This window comes from Eulemur rufifrons, chromosome 5 (genome assembly GCF_041146395.1).
Source record: "Eulemur rufifrons isolate Redbay chromosome 5, OSU_ERuf_1, whole genome shotgun sequence".
Classification (NCBI taxonomy): Eukaryota; Metazoa; Chordata; class Mammalia; order Primates; family Lemuridae; genus Eulemur; species Eulemur rufifrons.
Genome location: NC_090987.1, coordinates 31838290 through 31858321, shown reverse-complemented (window position 1 = coordinate 31858321; position 20032 = coordinate 31838290). Strand labels below are relative to the sequence as shown.

General features: G+C 34.3%; 1 protein-coding gene across 19 annotated transcripts in view; it reads right to left on the bottom strand.

The window, feature by feature from the left end:
• Positions 1–20032, bottom strand: part of NOL4 (nucleolar protein 4) — a 322420-nt gene that overhangs the window by 137415 nt on the left and 164973 nt on the right. For all 19 annotated transcript variants that reach the window (XM_069468117.1, XM_069468131.1, XM_069468115.1 and 16 more), the window contains one exon: positions 17371–17654. In XM_069468117.1, coding sequence (XP_069324218.1) covers positions 17371–17654 — 284 coding nt within the window. The remainder of the gene's footprint in view (positions 1–17370; positions 17655–20032) is intronic.

Sequence of the window (20032 nt, the reverse complement as noted above, 5' to 3'; positions counted from 1 at the left end):
AATAAAAAAAAATTAAAAATGAAAAAAAACAAAGGTATGATAAGATAATGTAGTAATGGCATAGGATAAATATTTATATCAACAGAATAGAATTCAGAGTCCAAAAATAAGCCCATGTCTTATGTGTCTATTGTTAACTGATTTCAACAAATGTTCCAAGACCATTCAATAGGAAAAGATGTCTTTTCAACAAATGGTGGTGATACAACAGGTGGTAACAGCTAAAACTCATAAGAGGCCAGGCGTGGTGGCTCACACCTGAAATCCTAGCACTCTGGGAGGCTGAGGCGGGAGGATTGCTTGAGCTCAGGAGTTGGAGACCAACCTGAGCAAGAGCAAGATCCCATCTCTACTAAAAAATAGAAAAATTAGCCAGGCGTGGTGGTATGCACCTGTAGTCCCACCTACTGGGGAGGCTGAGGCAGGAGAATCGCTTAAGCCCTGGAGTCCTAGGTTGCTGTGAGCTAGGCTGATGCCACAGCACTCTAGCCCCAACTATAGAGTGAGACTTTGTCTCAAAAACATAAATAAATAAATAAATAAATAAAACTCGTAAGAAAGCATAAGGGTAAGTTTTCATGATCTTGAATTTGGCAATGGACTCTTAGATATAACACAGAAATCATAAATAATAAGAGAAAAATAGATAATTTGGACTCCATAAAAATTAAAAAGGTTTTTGATTCAGAAGACACTATCAAGAAGGTGAAAAGATCATCCACAGAATGGGAGAAAACATTTGAAAATCATATGTCTCATAAGAGACTTATATCTAGAACACACAAAGAACTTATAAAAGTCAATAATAAAAAGATAAATAATCCAATTAAAAATGGGTGAAGAATCCAAATAGAACTTTCTTCCAAAAAGATATAAAAATAACCAACAAAAATATGAAAAGATGCTTGGCATCATTAGTCATCAGGGAAATGTAAATCAAAAACCACAATAGAGATCACTTCACAATCACTAAGATGACTAGAATCAAAAAGATAATAACAAGTAGTTATGAGAATGGGAAGAAATCAGAACTCCCAGAAACTGCTGTTGGAAATATAAAATGGGCCACATACTTTAGAAAACAATCTGGCACCACATCAAATGGTTAAACATGGAGTTACCATATGAACCAGCAAGTCTACTCCCAGATATATACCCAAGTAAAATGAAAACTTATACCCACACAAAAATTATAGTAGCATTAGTTTTAATAGCTCAGAAATGAAAACAACCTATGTTTGTCAACTGATGAATGGATGAGGAAAATGTGGTATTGTAAGTCCATACAATGGAATATTATTCAGTCACAAGAAAGAATGAAGTATGATACATGCTACAAAATGGATGGACCTTGGAAATATGCTAAATGAAAGAAACCAGTCACAAAAATATAGTAAATGATTCCATTTATATGAAATGTCCAGAATAGGAAAATCTGTAGAGCCAGAAATAGCTTAGTGGTGGCTTAAGAGTAAGGGAGGTGGGGGAAAGGGAGTCATAGTTGTGGGTATGAGGTTTGTTTTTGAGGTGATGAAAGTCTTCTAAAATTGACTATCTGTGAATATAACAAAAAGCACTGAAGCGTTCAATTTACACTGGCAAATTATATAGTATGTGAACTATATATAATTCATATATATCAATAAAACTGTTAAAAAAGGAAGAGTTGATGGGATAGGTTAGCCACTCCACTTCCAATATAAACCACAGGTTAGATTTGCTCACCCTGTCATATCTAGATGAAAGCACTATTTTCCCCAGGAAGCCTCCCCATTGTCATACATCTTTTGAGGTCAAGAGTAACAAAAGAGAAAACGTTGCTAACAGACAGGAATACAGAGGTGGGCAGGGAAAGAAAGGCCCATTCTTTCCTTATATTTAGGCCATCGATTATATAATCTGTAGAGAAAATCTTACAAAATCTTGAATAAATTGACTTGAAAAGAGAAATATAAGTAAGAAACGAAGAGACAAGCACATAGATAGTATAATTTTGCACAAATCTTTTCAAATATATCAAACTTAAAAAACTAATGTTTCATTGATGAGGCACAAATAAAAATGTATGCAGGTTCAGTATCTCCACACAACAAGAGTTCAATAAATTGCTTGCTTGCCAATGGAATGAACGAATGACTGGGAGACGGCCAGCAGAGCATTCATAAGGAGAACACTTCCACCGATTTAGTGGAGTGCACAGCACTACCTAGCATATAGTTGGCCTTTGACAGGTATGTATTCTCCTCCTCACCCTTCTTCCCCTTCAACGTGCTTCACTTGAATTTTTCATCATCATAGACTTAAATTATAGTTGCTGAATGGAATGTAAAAAAATATGAGAAGACAAAGACAGTTTTCGTGAAATACTAACATTCCTTCAGAAACCATCAAGTAAATTTTGTGTAGTGGATTTTTTAGTTGAAGAGACCACCCAGGGTAACTCCCACATTTTGATTGTGTCTAACTAAATTCAAAGAATCTAAATAGGTGTACTCTCAATATGTTTTTGAAACAGACAATACTAATTTTTTTCTATTATTTTTAGTAGATCCATATAATCACAACAACTTTTATATAGTTCTTGAATATTACACACTAAGAAATACATTATGGAATAATGTCTTTTACTAAGGCAATTCTGAATGTACACATAATGTGCTTATTGACTAGTGTCATTATGAGCTTATTATTATAGGTAAACATTTATTGATAATTTTCTAGAGTTGGTTGGGAGGGATGTATCTGTGTGAGCAGGCACTAGATGTTTCAAAGGAAGGTGATGCTGATAATTTTGAGTTAGACAAGGTTAGCTCAGAAATGGCAAAAGTGCCACAACTCCCCTATGCCATGCTCATAACGCAACTTTTAATGGATCATTTTTCCTTCTGAGCCAGGGCATAATATATCAGCAGAACAGGCAGCCACTACTAAGTATTTGCAACTGAAAAAAAAGATGAAAACTATTGGCCATTCCTAATGTAGAAAATATTCTATTAACTTTTTGACTGGGAACATCTCTCATCTAAGAAATGTGGATTAGGTTTATAACAAATAGTCTTGTACACTTGACCAGTCCTTTGGCATTTATCCTGAGTGCTCATGAATAATGTAATTTCAAAAAGGTAATGTGGCCCCTATAGTCAATCTGCTCAGGATTTGGCCAAATTCCGAAAAAGCAAGAAGAGAGGCAAAAGGGCCTGTCAAACAGAACCTGCTCTTTGGCAATTACTGTAGATTGATTCAATTTCAGAATTTGTTTAAAACATATATTTTGCCATGATCTCAATGCTGTGTTTGGTATTTCAGATTCAACTGTGAACAAAAACATTGTATTTGCTTTCTAGATATTTACATTCTATTTATCACGGAGTAAGGAAATTTAAGTCTATGCACGTTTTTATGCTCGTCCTTTCCCCTCATAATTAGTTCTTTATTTTCCATTAAACTTTGGCAAAATTCTTGTTCAACATTCCAGTCTGTTTCAGTCTTGATAAGAAAAAAATAGGGAGATATTTGTTACTATAATTGGATCAATATCTCAATGTCCCCAGCACACTCCTGAGACCTAGTGATGGTCTCCTAAATTAAATCAAAGAATCCCAGGGGTTAAAACTCAGGACAGTGTGAGCACTTAACAATGTCTGCTCCTTCTCAGGGGAAGGATGATATCTATATCATTCCTCACGGGCAAAGGTTATCTAAAATGCCTCAGTGCCTGGAAACTCCTCTGCAGACAATGCAAAATGCTAATTTCTATTTTATCTACTCAGGAATAGTGATAAGGCTGTCATAACAAAGAAGTTATTAAAATTCAACAACATGACTTTGAGAGATAGTGATTTGATACTGAATTTATTTTCTAAAAGTAAGAGAATTATAAATGTGAATATAGAAAGTGTAGCTAAAGCAAAACGTAAAGTGTTTAAACGCTAAGATGCAAGGCCATCATAGAAAAATGATAATCTAAATATTAAGGAAAAACATATTCCTACATTTTAGAAGTTAGGACAATATGTCTTGATATACATCAATAATCTCAGCATAAATAATAATAATTTTAATTCAGCTATTCCTAGTGACTATAAGGTAGATGGTTCAGAAAGTTTAATGATTTTAATACAGTAGGGTACAATTCAATACAACTTCTCTTTACTTGAGTTCTCCCTAAATATACCTGAGAAGATTAGCATCCTGAAACACTATTTGTTTAGTATTGCAAATGATGTTAGGTAAATTTCCTAATCTCACTGTAAATTCTTTCTACCAGATAATCCCAAACCTCTTCATCGTCCTTATTTTTTATTCTCGTACCTACAGTGTTAGCTAAGAACAATATACTCTTTGGCACTTTTCAGCTATTCAGTTTATTGTTGATTCAATAAACACTTGCTAAAAATTGTGCTAAATGATAATGTCTCAGAAATGAATGGTTTTCTTCTCTGGACCAGTACAGGAGACAAACGGGTAAACAAATACTAAAACCTAATGTTGAGAATTATACCATAGAACTAATACATATCAGCCTGAGAGACAAGAGAAGGTAATAACATTCACTGCCATCAGGGAAGACTTCAAAGACCTGAAAAAGTCTTAAGTAAGGACAGAAGCACATCAGGTCAACGAGATGTGTGTGTGAGAGAGAGAGAGAGAGAGAAAGACAGAGAGAGTGGTGGTAAGGAAAGCAGACACAGTGAACGTTCTGAGTAGAAGAAGAGCATGTTCCAAGACAATATTTCTTAATGACTGGAACTCAGATTTCATCATAGAGAGTAAGTGCTAAAGTTGAAATTAAACATGGCACTTAGGTACTGGAGTGAGAGGAATAGACAGTGCTATGGGGACACGGCCTAAGAGAGGTAATATCTCCAAACTGTATGTCAAAATTTGGGTGAGTGGGGGGAGTGACATCCACACAGAAACCTACTTCTGTGATTTGCACCACTGTTCACTCAGGTCTCCATATGCTAGAAACAAGGTACCAAAATACCTCTCTTAGATTATTTCAAAGGCATTTGAAATGGTCTTCTTGACCTCACTTTGGCTTATCCAGTTCTCACCTCAACAGTCTAAAAATAAAAATTTCATCATAATTACTCATGGTAGTAAATGTCCAAATTCATAAGTTAAGAAGGACTCTTAAGATGCGGCCCTCTTTACTTTTCCAGGCTCATCTTTGCCAGTATCCCCCACATGCCCCAAGCTCCTGATCTATATCAACATTCTTTTAGTTCCTTAAACATGCCATGCCCTGTCTCACCAACAAATCTTGGCTCTGCCTGGAACCAGTCCTTTAGCACAGAATGCAAGGTTCCTTTGTTCCTTTCTTGTCTAGCTATTACTCATTCTTTAGTTTCCTATTTAGATATTATCTCTTCTACAGAGGAGGTCCTGACTCCCCAAGTCAAATCAGTGCCTCTTCCAGGGCTTATACCACACCACATCTTATTCTGCCTCTAAATTCTGTCAAATGAACTTCCTGACGCAATGAGACTGGAGTCTCCTCAAAGCAGATACCACTTCTGTATTTGTTTCTCTTCTAATTCTAGGTACCAACACAGTACTTTTTCTACAAGAGGGGCTTAATAAATATTCATTAATTAATAGATAAATGTTAGGCAGTTGGCATCAAAGTTGTATTAATAAATTAAAGCCTCCAATATAAATGTTAAATAAAAACATCCAATATTCATAAAAATTAAATTCCTATTTGCTTTTTCACTCATGAAAAAAGTCACTATATGACTTGGGATCATTGTGGATTAATGCAAGTTCCATTAAGAAATCACTTTACTATAATAAAATTAACGTCTAAAGCAATCATAATATATATTTAAGGTAAACATCTGGGATCATTTTTTCCTAATGTAGACATTCTTTAATTATGCTTATGAAACTTATAAGAAATACTTTGAGAGTAAACATTATCCCCATTTTTCAAAAAGAGTAGTGCCAGGAAAACTCATTCATGCTCATTTTCTGTGTCCTTGCATAATATTTTTGCAGGAGGTGCAGCCATGATTTTATTTTACATCTTGCTTTTGGCATTTACTCAACAACTTAGTTCCCTAATCTACCCTTTATATGAAATTCTTAAGGACAAGCATTAAAGTATATGATTTTGGCTTTTATTGATATTTTCCAGAGCTCTGAAATTCTTTCATGAAAGTATGCTGCTCAGTGAATATCTTTATTAGTGCATGTGTTTTATTAGGGGTAATTATTTGTATAATTGCCTCAGTCAATGATTTGGTCTTTTTTAGGGCAGAGACTGCATTTTATTCATCTTTGCATCCTCAGTGCCCAGCGTGATACCTGGCACATAGTAGGCCCTCAATAAATATTTGTTCAATGGGTGAAATAAAGTTTACTTTATCACCTTTGCAAATCTGGCACTTTGAGCATCCTGAAAATCTTAGTGAATTAGAAGAGCATACTATTTGGCTTTCTAAAATGTAAATGGAGTCACATCTTCCCTGCTGCTGAAAAACACATGGTCTGTTCCTTTTTCCCTATAAGATAAAGTCCAAACCCTTCACTATGCATATGAGACCCTCTTGATTGGCCCCTGCCTCATCTCTGGTCTCTCATCACAGCCTCATCTCTGGTCCTGAGCATGGTCCAACACCCATCACTCCCACACATAGTTCACACTCTTCCATTTTTCAGGATGACTGGATGGGTATCATTTGCTCAACGCATTGCAACGTTTCTTTCATTTATAGTTATAGCATCCATAATGATAGCTTCTTTTAAATTTGTCCTGGGTCAACAATAAACATTTTACAAATTTTTTAAATTTTATTCTCATCACATTTTTTATATCCTTAGCATTTTACACGGGGCTTAGCACATAGTAAAGAGAAAATATATGTTGTTGATTACATAAAGAATCCTTTGCAATAAAGATTATTTACTCATGTTATGGGTGAGTAAATTGAGTTAAAGAGAGATTAAGTAACTGTCTAAGCCCACACACTTTAGTCAATTGCAGAAATCCAAATCGCCCTTCTTTCTTTTTCTGAATGGAAATCATTTTTCTTTTAAAATCTAGGTAAGCTGTCATATTTTCAGTAAAATCTTTCCTGGACACCACAAACTCATACCCCCATTTCTGCTCTCAATAAAAGAGTATTCTCTTACAATTGTGGCTAAATTTCAATATTACTTCATTACAATTATCAGACTACTATATTGTAACATGTTTAATGTCTCCCCATTTTTTTATGTCCCTGGAATGGGAACCTATGCATTTTTCCTTTAGGCATTTTCAGGCCTTAGTACATATCGGTATACAATGCATTTGCTGAATTCAGTTGAAAAGTCAAGGTTAAGACACTGTGTTAAAATGTTAACTTATACTCATACTTCATTTTTATAACCATACAGCTACTCTAACCAAATATAATTTAAAAAGCCATATAAATCTGATGAATCCTTTTACTACATGTGTTTTGTTCCTGAGGAAACCATATATTGATTCATACCTCAGTGCTTTGAGTTATAGCTTTTGTTCTCACCACTCAGCTGGAACCACCCCCCCACCCCACTCCCTCCGGAAGGCCTCCAGGGACACCCAATTCAATGGCTCCTTTCAGTTTTTCATCTACTCCATCTCCTCCTACATCCTTTGAAATGATCCATCACCACCTTTTCTTGTACTTTGGGACTGGATATACCAAGTTTTTTGTGTTTTCTGGCTCTTTATTTGCTTAGTCTCTACCCCTAGTCACTGTTTTCACTTTTTTTTTTTTTTAATCCGATAGAGAAAGGCTCAGATCTCCTGCCCTTAGACATTGACATGTCTCAGTTTTGGGACTTCAAACTCAGCCTGGGACATACAGCATTGGTTTCCCTAGTTCTCAGGCCTTCAAGCTTGGACAGGACCTACATACACCACTGGCTTTCCTGAGCCTCCGACTAGCAGACAGCAGATCATGGGACTTCTACGCCTCCATAGTTTTGTGGGCCAAGCCTTCATAATATGTCTCTTTCTATACATCTCTCTCTATATATATATCTCCTATTGATTCTGTTTCTCAGGAGAATCCTGAATAAGATAGAAGACTTACACCAGGAATAATATCTTAACTAGTTAAAATATAGAAATAAACATTAAAGTTTAATAGTTTAATTTTGTCTTTTAAACACTTATCTCAAACATTGAAATGTAATCAATAAAAATGCTTAATATTTTATATAAAGTTTGCACCTTGTGATTTGAGAATTACAATGCAAGACACAAATATCTACTTTATCAGCCAGCTATGATGTGATCCTCCTCAGTCACCACACTGGAAATTCATTTCATTTGAGTCACTGTTTTTGGTGAAGTATTCAAATGGGAATTTCTACACCAGAGAGGTAAAATTATATACATCTTACCTAGAATAGGACAGATTCATATTCCAGATTAAGGCCAAACTCAGCTGTATAGTTGGGAGTTCAGGGAAGCCAAGAGGCAACATGAAGAAACTGCCAGTATGAAAAAGTGGATGGGATAAAATGGATGGGACATATTCCCATGTCACTGCATTTTGTTCAGCAAACATTTAACAGAGAGCAAGCCTCATGCATGTAAATCACTTCAGTGTGTGTGACCTTACAACCACCACCATAGCACCTTGTCCTCATTTCTCATGCATCTTTACCTCTAGAAGTTCAGAAAAGAAGAGTGCTTTCTCCCCTGGTTAAGGTGGTGATCAGGATAGATGGTATGAAGGAAGTAACATTTTAATTGGATAGATTCCAACAGGGTCTAGGAAGATCTTAACAAACAGAGATTTCAAGATATCCTAAGATATATTTCATGAGTGCATGTTATTCACAGAAATAGGTCCTAGAATAAATGTCTATAAAATGCCTTTGAGACCATATTATATATTCTAGAATCCTGGATACTAAGTGTAACTGAAAGGAAGTAATAAAGGAAGAAGGGACAGAGGGAAGAAAAGAAGGAAAGTAGTATTTACTAGCTTAAATAAATCAATATGCTTCTTCAAGTTGCCAGTCTCAGTAGGTAATTTGTAGGATACTAAAAAAAGGTATTAAATTTCCAAATAAATATTCATGAATTGAGGACATTTTTACAAGATTCAGCTGAGCCCTAAATTCTGGAGACAATAACAACTACCATAGCAACTCCATTTATTGTGCACTTACGTGAAAAATGCACAATAAGATTAAATTGGTCAGTAAGATAAAATAAAAAGGTGAAAGGCTTATTTAATCTTATTTAATCTTCACAATTATCTATAAATTGAGTGTTATTATCTCCATTTTACTGATGAAATGTCCAGGCTGAGAAGATAAAGAGACTTGCTCAAAGTCACAGAGCTGATTAGTGTGGCTTCCTGCTCAGGAAACAATAACTAAGAAGCAAAACTAGTAGCTGGGTCTCAACGTCACATTTGCTGTTGCTCACGTTTAGTCCCTACACCATGATCTCTTGACTAACATTGCAGTGGTTAAAATATGGGACAAATTATTTGGGGTTTAAATGCCAATTATAGCAATTCGTATCACAACCATATTTGTAACTTCTTTGAATCTTGGTTCTCCCATTTGTAAAAATTAGAAAACTAGCAGAGCCTAATTCCATTGGATTATTGTGAGAATCACGAGTTCGTTATAAGAATAATGCCTTACACATACTAAGAGCTCAATTGATGTTATGTTGATCATTCCTTGGGACCAAGTTTCTGACTTAGCTATTTTTTAATTCTGCCATCTGAGTTATCCTCTTGACCTTAACCAACCCTAAAAACTCCATTTCAAAAGTGCAAAAAAGCATACAAATAATGAAGCTATAGATAATTGGTCAATTTTCTTTATTTTGTATTTTGGTCCAAAATATACCTTATAACTAACCAGATTACTTACAAACGTATGGCATCAGGATGGAGAGCCAGCATGGATTTTGTGCTGACTCATATGAGCTCTTATATGTTTAAAAAAGAACTCAAAATTCATATTTCACTGTATGTGCAGAATTAAAATCAACTTCACCTTGCACATTTCAGGGTATAAATTATAGAAGCTGCTTACCTTTTTCATTCTGCTGAGATAACAAATTTGAAATGAACAAACATGGACTGGAATATGCACAGTAGGCATGCATAAATAATGGCTCTGACCTCTCTATTCCTATGATAACATATAGACAATATAAACATATGGCAGCTTGACAATTCCAAAGGACACCGATCTGGGCCCCTTGAGGGGGTTTCAATTTCTTCATCTGTAAAATGAAGTGGTTCCTGACTTTTAAAATTATATTATTTTATAATGTAGTTGATTTTACAATCCCTAAGTAAGGTGGATATTTTTTCATAAAAGCATTATGCACTTTTAAATTTAGATTACAAATACAATAGACTCTACAAAAGCAATTAATTATATCATATTATGTCATTCTTGTATATTTTTTGATTTTTAAAAAATCTGAGAACAAGAAAAAAATGATTTCAATAAGGAGTAGAACTGAAGTCTACGTAATTTGTGAGTATGGAATATACTATTTATATGTGTGTGTATTTATACACATAAGTCCATATACATATATATGTAATGTAGATATATATAAAATATGAAGATGCTATTTTAAATTGGTAGTTAATAAAACGTAAGTTTTAAATTTACCCTGAGGCTTTTTAAAGACCTACTCTAACTCAATTATGCATTTGTTTACATTTATTAACTAAAGCAATGAATGGATACTGTGCAGACATACTTAGTTTTCCAGTAGAAGCATTTGGTGTACTATTTTCATTTTGTAAAATAATTCATATATATATATAAAACAAATATTTTTACTGCCACTGTGCAAGTATTGACCATTTATCAAGGAGCTATCCACTTATTGTATTAGAACGTTATGCCTCTCTGGTTAGCTTGCCTGTCATAGTTACCACATGGTCCATAGAAATGACTAGTCTCAGGCAGCTTCAGCCAGGGTGGGTGTAGAGAGAAGTACATATATGGGTTGCAGAGTCAGGTGACCTGGTTTCAATACAAGGTTTTATCACTTAGTTAATTGCCTAAATAATGTCAGTTGAATCACTTACAATCCACCAGATTTTATTTCCCATTGTTTAAGTGGAGCTGATAATTATATTTGTTCTTATCACATTGAGTTGGTTTGATTTATGAATAGAAAGCATTACACAATACTCATCATTACTAGAGTTGATATAGCATCACAGTATCAGAACTGATATACCCTTTCTCTGTGGCTATTAGTTGCCTTTATACCCTCTACCACATCTCTAATCAAACACCTAATTCTGCCCATTTAACTCTGTAAATATTTCTTAAATCTATGCTCTCTTCTCCATCACAACTACCACCTCACTAAGACCTTCATTCTGTTAGCAGCCTTCTCCCCTCTTATGACACGTCAATCATCTTGTAATAAAGATACCAGAATGATCTCTCCTAAAACACAATCTATCCTACATCCTAAAGTGATTCTTTGTCAACTACAGAGTGAAATGTAAGCTTTAAAAAGGGCATTCAAAGTTTGACAGTCTGTCCTACCTCTCCAGACTTACATCTCATCACTTCCATCCTCAACATTTCTAGTCCTTACCTTAATGCTCTGGTCATCAAATTCCCTCTGCTTGGAATTCCCTACTTCTCATTGCCAAGTGGCCCTCTTCTATTTAATCAATAAGAATTGACTCAGGAATCTTCCAAAACATGGTTAGTAGGCCAAGAAGACACTTTCACATAAAAGTCAATTTCCATATTATAATACACTCATTGATTTATGTGTCTGTTTTTCTGGCTGAAATGTGAATTCTTAATGACAGAGACTTCTTTTCCCCTTTGTCCTTCTGGCTCCCAGGACAGTATCTTGCACATGTTGTACACATTTACTATCATAGTTTCTACCCTGTATATAAGAACACATACTGTCATTTCTATCCTAAACAATATTTGGACCCAAATCTCTACATAACACCCAAAAGCCCAATATTGGGCAAATCTCAAATTGAAACAATAATGAACTAGAACATCCACATAACAAAGTCTAAGATAATAGTATGAGAAAAGTCAGTCCATTGCTCTTAGTTTTTAAATGGCAATCTCATTACACCTAAATCGTTGAGATATTTTGAAAAATGTGCTGCTTCTGTTCATTGTATTTAAATAAAATTATACAGCAATTATTAACAGCAATTATAATTAAGATTTTGTAAACTTTAATTGAATGGTAATATCCATTTTGGTAAAAATTTAAAGGAAAGGTTAATTGGAAAAAATGTCACATGGAATACATTGAAAAAAAAATAGTACTAAATAAAGTGAAGATTTAGGGGTCTGGGGAACTGAGCCAAAACCCAAATATGCAGTAACAATGGTTGCACATTAACTCTCCAGCAATCATCACCCTCCTACCATGGTTATTTGAAACCATATTCTTTGGGGAGATTGCTTAAGAATATTTCATCATATTAAGTAAAATGCAACTGGGTCACAAATACTAAAAGAAAAATAGAAAACTAAAATCCAAAAGTCAATGATACAGTTTTTTTTTAAGTTATATATTTCCTACCATTAGAATTCTAGTTGTGTTTCTATTCTCATTGATTAATAATTGTAAACATATCTATACCTGTATTTGTGTCTGATTGGCCTTTCTTTTTCTACATAGCCGGTCCCTTAACACTTATTTATGAGTCTTGTTTCTAAGCTTTTTATCATCATTTCTACTCACTTCTGAGCTCTAATGTTATTAGCTGTCCTTTAAAATGTAGCCGTCAGCAAGTAGAAAATAAATATCACCTAAACTCTTTCTATGCAATATGTTTAGTCTTTAGATTGGTTAGTGTGGTTTCCTGCTAGTCTACTGAGTGAATTTGCGTAATAATAAGCAATCAGTTAATGGCATAGTCCAACTCAGCTGTCCCTTTTAAGCATTTCAATTCACTATTCAATTTTTTAAATATTTTATAATTATTTTTGTTTGATTTTATTCACAATAACACCAGGAAACAGGTCAACATTAAACTCACAGGAATCTAAGCTTTCCAGAGATTCTATATAATTAAGCTTTTATATCCCTACAAGAAATTGATGGTAGCGTCACTTCCTAAGGTCGCACAGAAATGATGAAACATTTCTAAGGACTACAAAAGGAAGTACTGATTGAACGAACTTTAGTATGAAGTTCATCCGATAGCCTTGGAGGAAAACAAATGTTGATCCAAAGCCTAGAGCACTCTACATATGGATTCAGAATACAGAAAATATCCCTAAAGCAAAATTACAGACACAATTCTTTCACAATCAAAATGACCCAGCTTCCTTATTTCAGCCTCTATAATTCTTTTCAATCCAATTTCCCAGTATTTCTGCTAACTCTTCTGCCGTATGTTTTGAATCCAATTCTCAACATTCACTCTTCTAACCATCATCCTATGTCACTTTACCTAAGGATCACTTAATCATTTACATCAATATTGAAATGCCCTATACTTTGGCTTCTACAATATCTTCTTATCTGGCTGCCTTCATTTTCTTCTTGGGTAATTTTCCTCCACACACTCCTTTTATGCCACTAGTTCCTAATGGGCTAGTATTCTATATAATGACATATTTTGACTCTCTCCTCAGTCTATGCTCTCCCAGGGTGATCTTATCAACCACATCAGCTTCAAGCAGCACTTCTGCTCTGAAATCTTTCAAATATCTCTCTATTCAATCTGTACCTTTCTTCTGAGCCGGCATATATACCCTCAATGCCTATTAAACATATGCAATGGACACTCTAAACCTTATGTGTCAAAACCTGCTTCTTTAAATGTTTCTAATTCTGCGTCTTGGTAAACGGAATCATCATTCACTCAGGCAACCAAGCCAAAAATCTTGGAGTCATTCTAGAATGTTCTTCTATGCCTTGCTTCCTACATTCAATAAACCTTTATATATTTTTTCAAAATATTGAGAAACTACTATGTGCCAGATACTCAGGCAGGTGCTAGGTATGTTGCAATAAGCAAGCTAAACATTATTCTTACATTCACAAAATATGTATAACAAACGGGATATAGAAAGCTAAAGAGGCCATTCACATTATAGTCTACATGAAAGGCACGCCCAGGAGTTTGGCAACATACAACCTATGGAAGTTATATAGGTGGTCATGCAAATACAATGTCAAAAGAATAAAAGTAACATGTTCAATATTTTTTTTTTACTCGGTCTCTGTTTTCCATTCCCATTGCCATTTATTTGATTCCAACTGTCATTCTTGTCCTCCTGGAGTGCCACAATAGCTCTTTAACCAGTTTTCTGTCTTTTATTTTTCCTAGTCCTCATTTTATTCTTTCACTACAATGTTGCCAGAATACTCTTTCTAAAATTCCAAGCTGACCACAACCTTACTATGCTAAAGTCTACCTACTGGACACAACGAAGCCTATTTATACTTCATTCATCCACACATACTCTCTGCTGAGGACATGTTAAGTTCCTTGCAAATCTCCATGCCAGGTATTTTCTCTATGGCTCTATGGCTCAAAACATGCTGAATCCTCTACCATAAGTAATCCCCCCTATCAAAATAACTCCTCCTTGTCCTTCCACACTCATTTCTGGCATCAATCTGTCTATAAGAATATACTCAAGAATCACTGTAGTCCCTTGGGTACCCCACGTATATTCTCCCATTTTACCCTGCCCATGTATCCATCATATCACTTACAGAATCAGATTCTAATCACAAGTTCATCTCTGTTTCCTGCTAGACTATGAGGCTTTGAAGGACAAGGACCTGCTCTGCTCATTTACATATTTTTGCTTCCTACAACAGTGCCTTACATGTAGGAATCCCTCAATAAATATTTGGAGAATAAATTAATTGGTGGCAAATAGTTTATCTTGCATAAAGTGATGTCAGGTTCTTCCTCAAATGCCATGTTATGAAGCCATAGTCAGCTCAGAATGGACAATGGTTCCCTACCCTGAGACCAAGTCATAGTCCCCTATCTATATTCCAGGCCTTTCACAGTAGAAACCCCATCTTAGGAAAAAAAAAATGGTAATCTTACATTTCCTTCAAAGTTCAAGGCTCACTTCCTCTAGGAAGTTTATTTTGACCATTACTTCAAAAGAAATAGTGTTTCCCTACTTGAACACTTAATGTTTTAACACAGGAATAAGTATTTGCCTGTACTTGCACTAACAAATTTCTCTATGCATATGTATCCTCTTTCCCCAAATTTTATATATAGATAGATAGATCTAGACCTAGATATAAATCTCTCTATATATATCTGCATATATATCTATAGAGATATATCTATATGTCTCTCTATACAGATATATATCCAGAGCCTTATGAATAAAGACTGTTATTTCTTTGAGTTTTCTGTTATGTACTCCATTGCTGCGAGTGTGCTGGGTATTCTTTCTTTATTGTATAAATTTAAGGTATATGACATGATGTTTTGATATACCTGTCCATAGTGAAATAATTACTATAGGCAAGCAATTTAACATATCCATCACCTTCCACATAGTTACCTCTTCTTTTGTTTGTGGGAAGAACACCTAAAATCTACTTTCATCAAATTTTCAATATACAATACAATATTATTAGCTATAGGCCCCCTATTGTTCATTAGACCTTTATACATGTTTATTCTACACAGCTGCTAGGTATTTAATATGCTCTTTTTGAGAAAATGAATAAGAACAGTCCCTCTGGATTATGTTCCCTATGTGCTACCAAAACTTGTCTCACAAATTCAATTATTTTCTATCTTCACTTTATTGATTTCTCAACATTGTCCATCAGAGCTGACCACTTTCTCCTTGAAAGGTAGACTTTGTTTACTTGCCATACACTATACCCTTCTGATTTTTCTTTTGCCACTCTGGCTACTTCTTACTTGGTTAAGGGAACTGTTCTTTCCTCACCAAAGCATTGAACATTAAGTGCCTTAGGGGTATCTTCTTATTCCCTAGGACCATTTATCATTATAACCCTCACAGGACATACAAACAATCTGTACTTTTCATAATTCCATTTTCCTAGAGGTAGAAAAGTCGCTTCATTCCATTTAATGTGGGCAAGAATGTGTTTTAACGCGCGTAGTTCCCAGAGTAATATCGAACAAAGGGATAAAGAAGAGCAAACCGTTGAATAATTTTAGAAAAAAATTCCACAGACACATAGCATAGAAAAGACATTTCATGATTAAGCTTTATAAAGACAGGATTATGTGGAGGGCAGGGAAACTTAAGGGTTATTTTGTTCTGTAAAACGCAACACAGTGATTCAGATAATGTCAGCAAATACAAACGCATTTGTGTTTGTGTGATCTGGCTTTAAACCACTGAAGAGGATATGTGCGCATTTACCAAAGCAGCTTCCCTCTGGCAGAAGTGCTTAAAGTGTCTGCTAATGTCTAGTGACTCGCTCAAAAGAGGATAAAACGACACACCCTCAGGCAAGGAAGAAGATTTAAATAGAGCCAATGGAGGAAGCATAGTACCTCAGTAAATTCAGAAATTAATCCAGATTAAGACATTTTACCATTAGGATCTATGTCAAAAATCCAGTTCTCTAACTCTAATTTAGAGATAGGAGTGGGGGAAGGAAGTCAAAAGGTATATTTCATAAAAATCCTCATGTGTTTCAAAGTATACCTTCAAAAATCAGAGAATAAAAAAATGATCAGCATGTGTTATCTAAAACAAATAGAAATTTAAGCTTAATTTTTAAAAATAAATCAATTGGGAATGGGAGGGCATTGTAATTTATTGTAATATAAAGAATCTAGAAATTTAGATGATATGGCTGAAATATGTTTCTGTATTTGTATAATATAATTTATGATAAATTACTTCTTCAAGAGTTATTTAATCCACAAATTTCATCCAGGACACTGACACCTAACAGTTAGCCAGTGCTCATGAAGGAAATTACTGACTGAAGGCCCCAGGTCTCTAAAGCAAACTGGAAAATGCAATTGAGACTTTATTGGTCCATACATCTGTCCAATCTGGGAGAAACTAGATAGTGGTCTTTTTACAGTCCAAAATTGTGTACTGAGACTGAAACTTTCACATCTGAGTTCAACAAATTCCCAGAGACAGATTCATAAATAGATTTTATAAATGAGAAATATTAAATCAAGTGATTCTGTATATCGAAAAATACCAACTGCTTTGAGACATGATCCATTTTGCTCACTGTTATTCCTGAAATTATATTTTATAAGTTTCTTGGTAACATGTCACTGGGATTTGTTTAAAAGATTTTTATTGACAATAATTTTTTATTTCCTGTATATATAGCTCTTTCTCCGTGATCTTCATAACCAACCTAAAAATTATCTGAAAACTGTAATGAGATCATACCTTGCTTCCATTTTCTCTTGCCTCTCGTTCCATCTTGAGGTCCGAAATTAGAAGATTCTTATATTTGTTTTTTCCATTACTGCTTGGGTCATCTATTCTGTATTCCGAAGTCAACTGTGCAGAGAGGGGACTGTCACTCAGGTTCAGTGGCTGTTCCTCCTGCTCAAGCGCAGTTTTGCCATCACAGTTGGAGTCTCCCATCTCCCTGCTGTGTGTTCCCCCTGAAGCAATTGAACTGTGCCCCAGAGTCTCATTGCCATTAAAACTCTCCGCAGCAGAATCATCTGTTAGGGAAAAAAATTATATTTTGGTTTGAATTAATATGCTATTCAGTTTCTACGTCAACTAGCATTTATTGAGCTCTTATGTGCATTGTGTCAATTACTTTTACTTATAATATGTAGTTTAACCTCAGCAATAAACTTGTGAAGCAGCTATAGTTATTTTTAATCTAGTATGTACTTTTAGGCTCAAGAAGTGAAATAAAATAAGAAGAAGAAGATAAAGTTGAGAAAACAGTTCAATCTCAAATACAATCTCAATAATAAATTGAATAAAGAGAATAAGATAATTGTCAACTATTTTGTAAATAGTTTCTGTTTTTCCAGTGAGAATATGCAGATATGGTGAAAATTCTTGGATAAGAAGCATCACCTATCCTGCTAGTGAGGATGTATATTGGCACAAGCTTTATGAGTGTTTATAGGCATCTAAAACATTATATGTGCTCATATACTTTGCTCCAGTCATTACACTTCTGGGACTTTGAAGTCTAAGGAGTTTCATCATTGTATGCATCTCTATGTAGAAAAAAGACATAGGTGAAAAGGCATTTATACCAGTGTTGTTTTTAATAGCAAAAAAAAAAAAAAAAAAAAAAGGAAAGAGAAAGAAAGAAATTACCAAAAATAGAAGATTGGCTTACTAAATATTGGAATGGTTACAACATTATACAGTTATTCTACATTTCATTTTAAGGCATGAGGACACATGAATTACGAGGTATTAAGTGGAAAAAGCAAGCTACAAAAGGATAGGGCCAGTATGATCCCAATTTTGTAAAACGAAAACACATAGACAAAGTTTACATAAAATGATAACATTCTATTTTTAATTAATTTCATCTTTACTCATATAATAATTTGCTACTAATTTTAAAGAATTATAATGGACAAAGGTATTAAATTGCTTCCTTTAGTTAAAAACTGTTAACAAAACCACATAAATACGGATGAGCAAGAGGAATAATATTCAATATTTTTGTTTTCTGAATATTTTCAAATAATGCTTTTTTGTGGGGTGCAATGAAATATTTAATGCCTTCTAATCAATTATATCCATGGAAATAATATTTAAATTCTGAATGATTACTATAACTCACCTGTTCATTCATTTATCCAACAACATTTATTAAGTGATTTCTCTGTGGGCAATGTAGGGTTAAATATTTGGCCTATAGAGACTCTGCCTTCAGTGAGTTCACAGGTAATTAAAAGAGACAGAAAAATAAACATGCAATTAAAATGAAAGCAAAAAGGCAGAGATCCAGTGCAAAGGGTAAAGACATTACAGAAGGCTTCCTGAAGAAGCTGATACGAGTTGAATTCCAAAGGTGAGTGAGTCTTAATCAGGTGTAGAAGTTGAGGAAGAGCATAAAGGGATCAGCATGTGCAAAGTCACAGAGGAAAAGATATGCATGGCAAGTCAGAAATAAGATTAGAGCACTGAGTGCAAAAAAAGAGAGTGAAGAAAGATAAACCTAGAAAGGGAGAAAGAAAATACCAAGGGAAGTGTTTTGTATACCGAAGAGCTTGGATTTTCTCCTAAGTGCAAACAAGAGAAATTTTAATTTATTGTGGGAAGTAACATGGAAAAAATTATATTTCAAAGAGATTATTCTGACTCTGATGAGTAGAATGGTATGAAGGGGACAAAATGGAAGGTGGGGAGAACAATTAAGAGATCTAGCAGTCATATAAGTTGGTATCTTTGAAAACTCAAATTGAAGCAGTGTCAATGCAGAAAAAGAGGGGAAAACTAGAAAAATATAAGACTAGAACAGGTAAGATGAGTAATGGGGATAGGCAAGGATCCAGGATGAAGCTCAGGTTTGTAGCAAAAAATTAGAAGCCAAAGGGCATTAGATTTGAGTTTAATTTTCAATAAAATAATATTTTTAAACATTTTTCCATAACTATGTTATGAAAAAGTTAAAATGTGTTCAAATGGCAAAATTCTATCAAATTACTCTTTTTATGTACCCATTGAAAAAGAGTTCACATGGAGAGAAAAAAATACATGGGAAAATTTAGGGAACTGGACATAAATGACATTGCATTTTTCATAGCTATTAATTTGAGAAATCAAAACTATTCTTTTAACAATGAAATGTCCAGGACTTTGAAATAAAGAATTAAGGGGAGGATTTGTATAAGTAATTTAGATAATTGTGCATGTTCTTTCATGCCAATTCAAATTCTTATGCTAAAATGTGAAAGGTGATTTCTAATTGCTTAAATTATTTTTTCCAAGAAGTCCAAAGAAAAGCACAATGGACATACTTAACTAGAATTTTTAATTCATTAAAAAAGTGATTTAACATTATATACTAAAATCCTTTTAAAAATGTACTAAACATTTCATGTACAAAAGCTTTAACAGT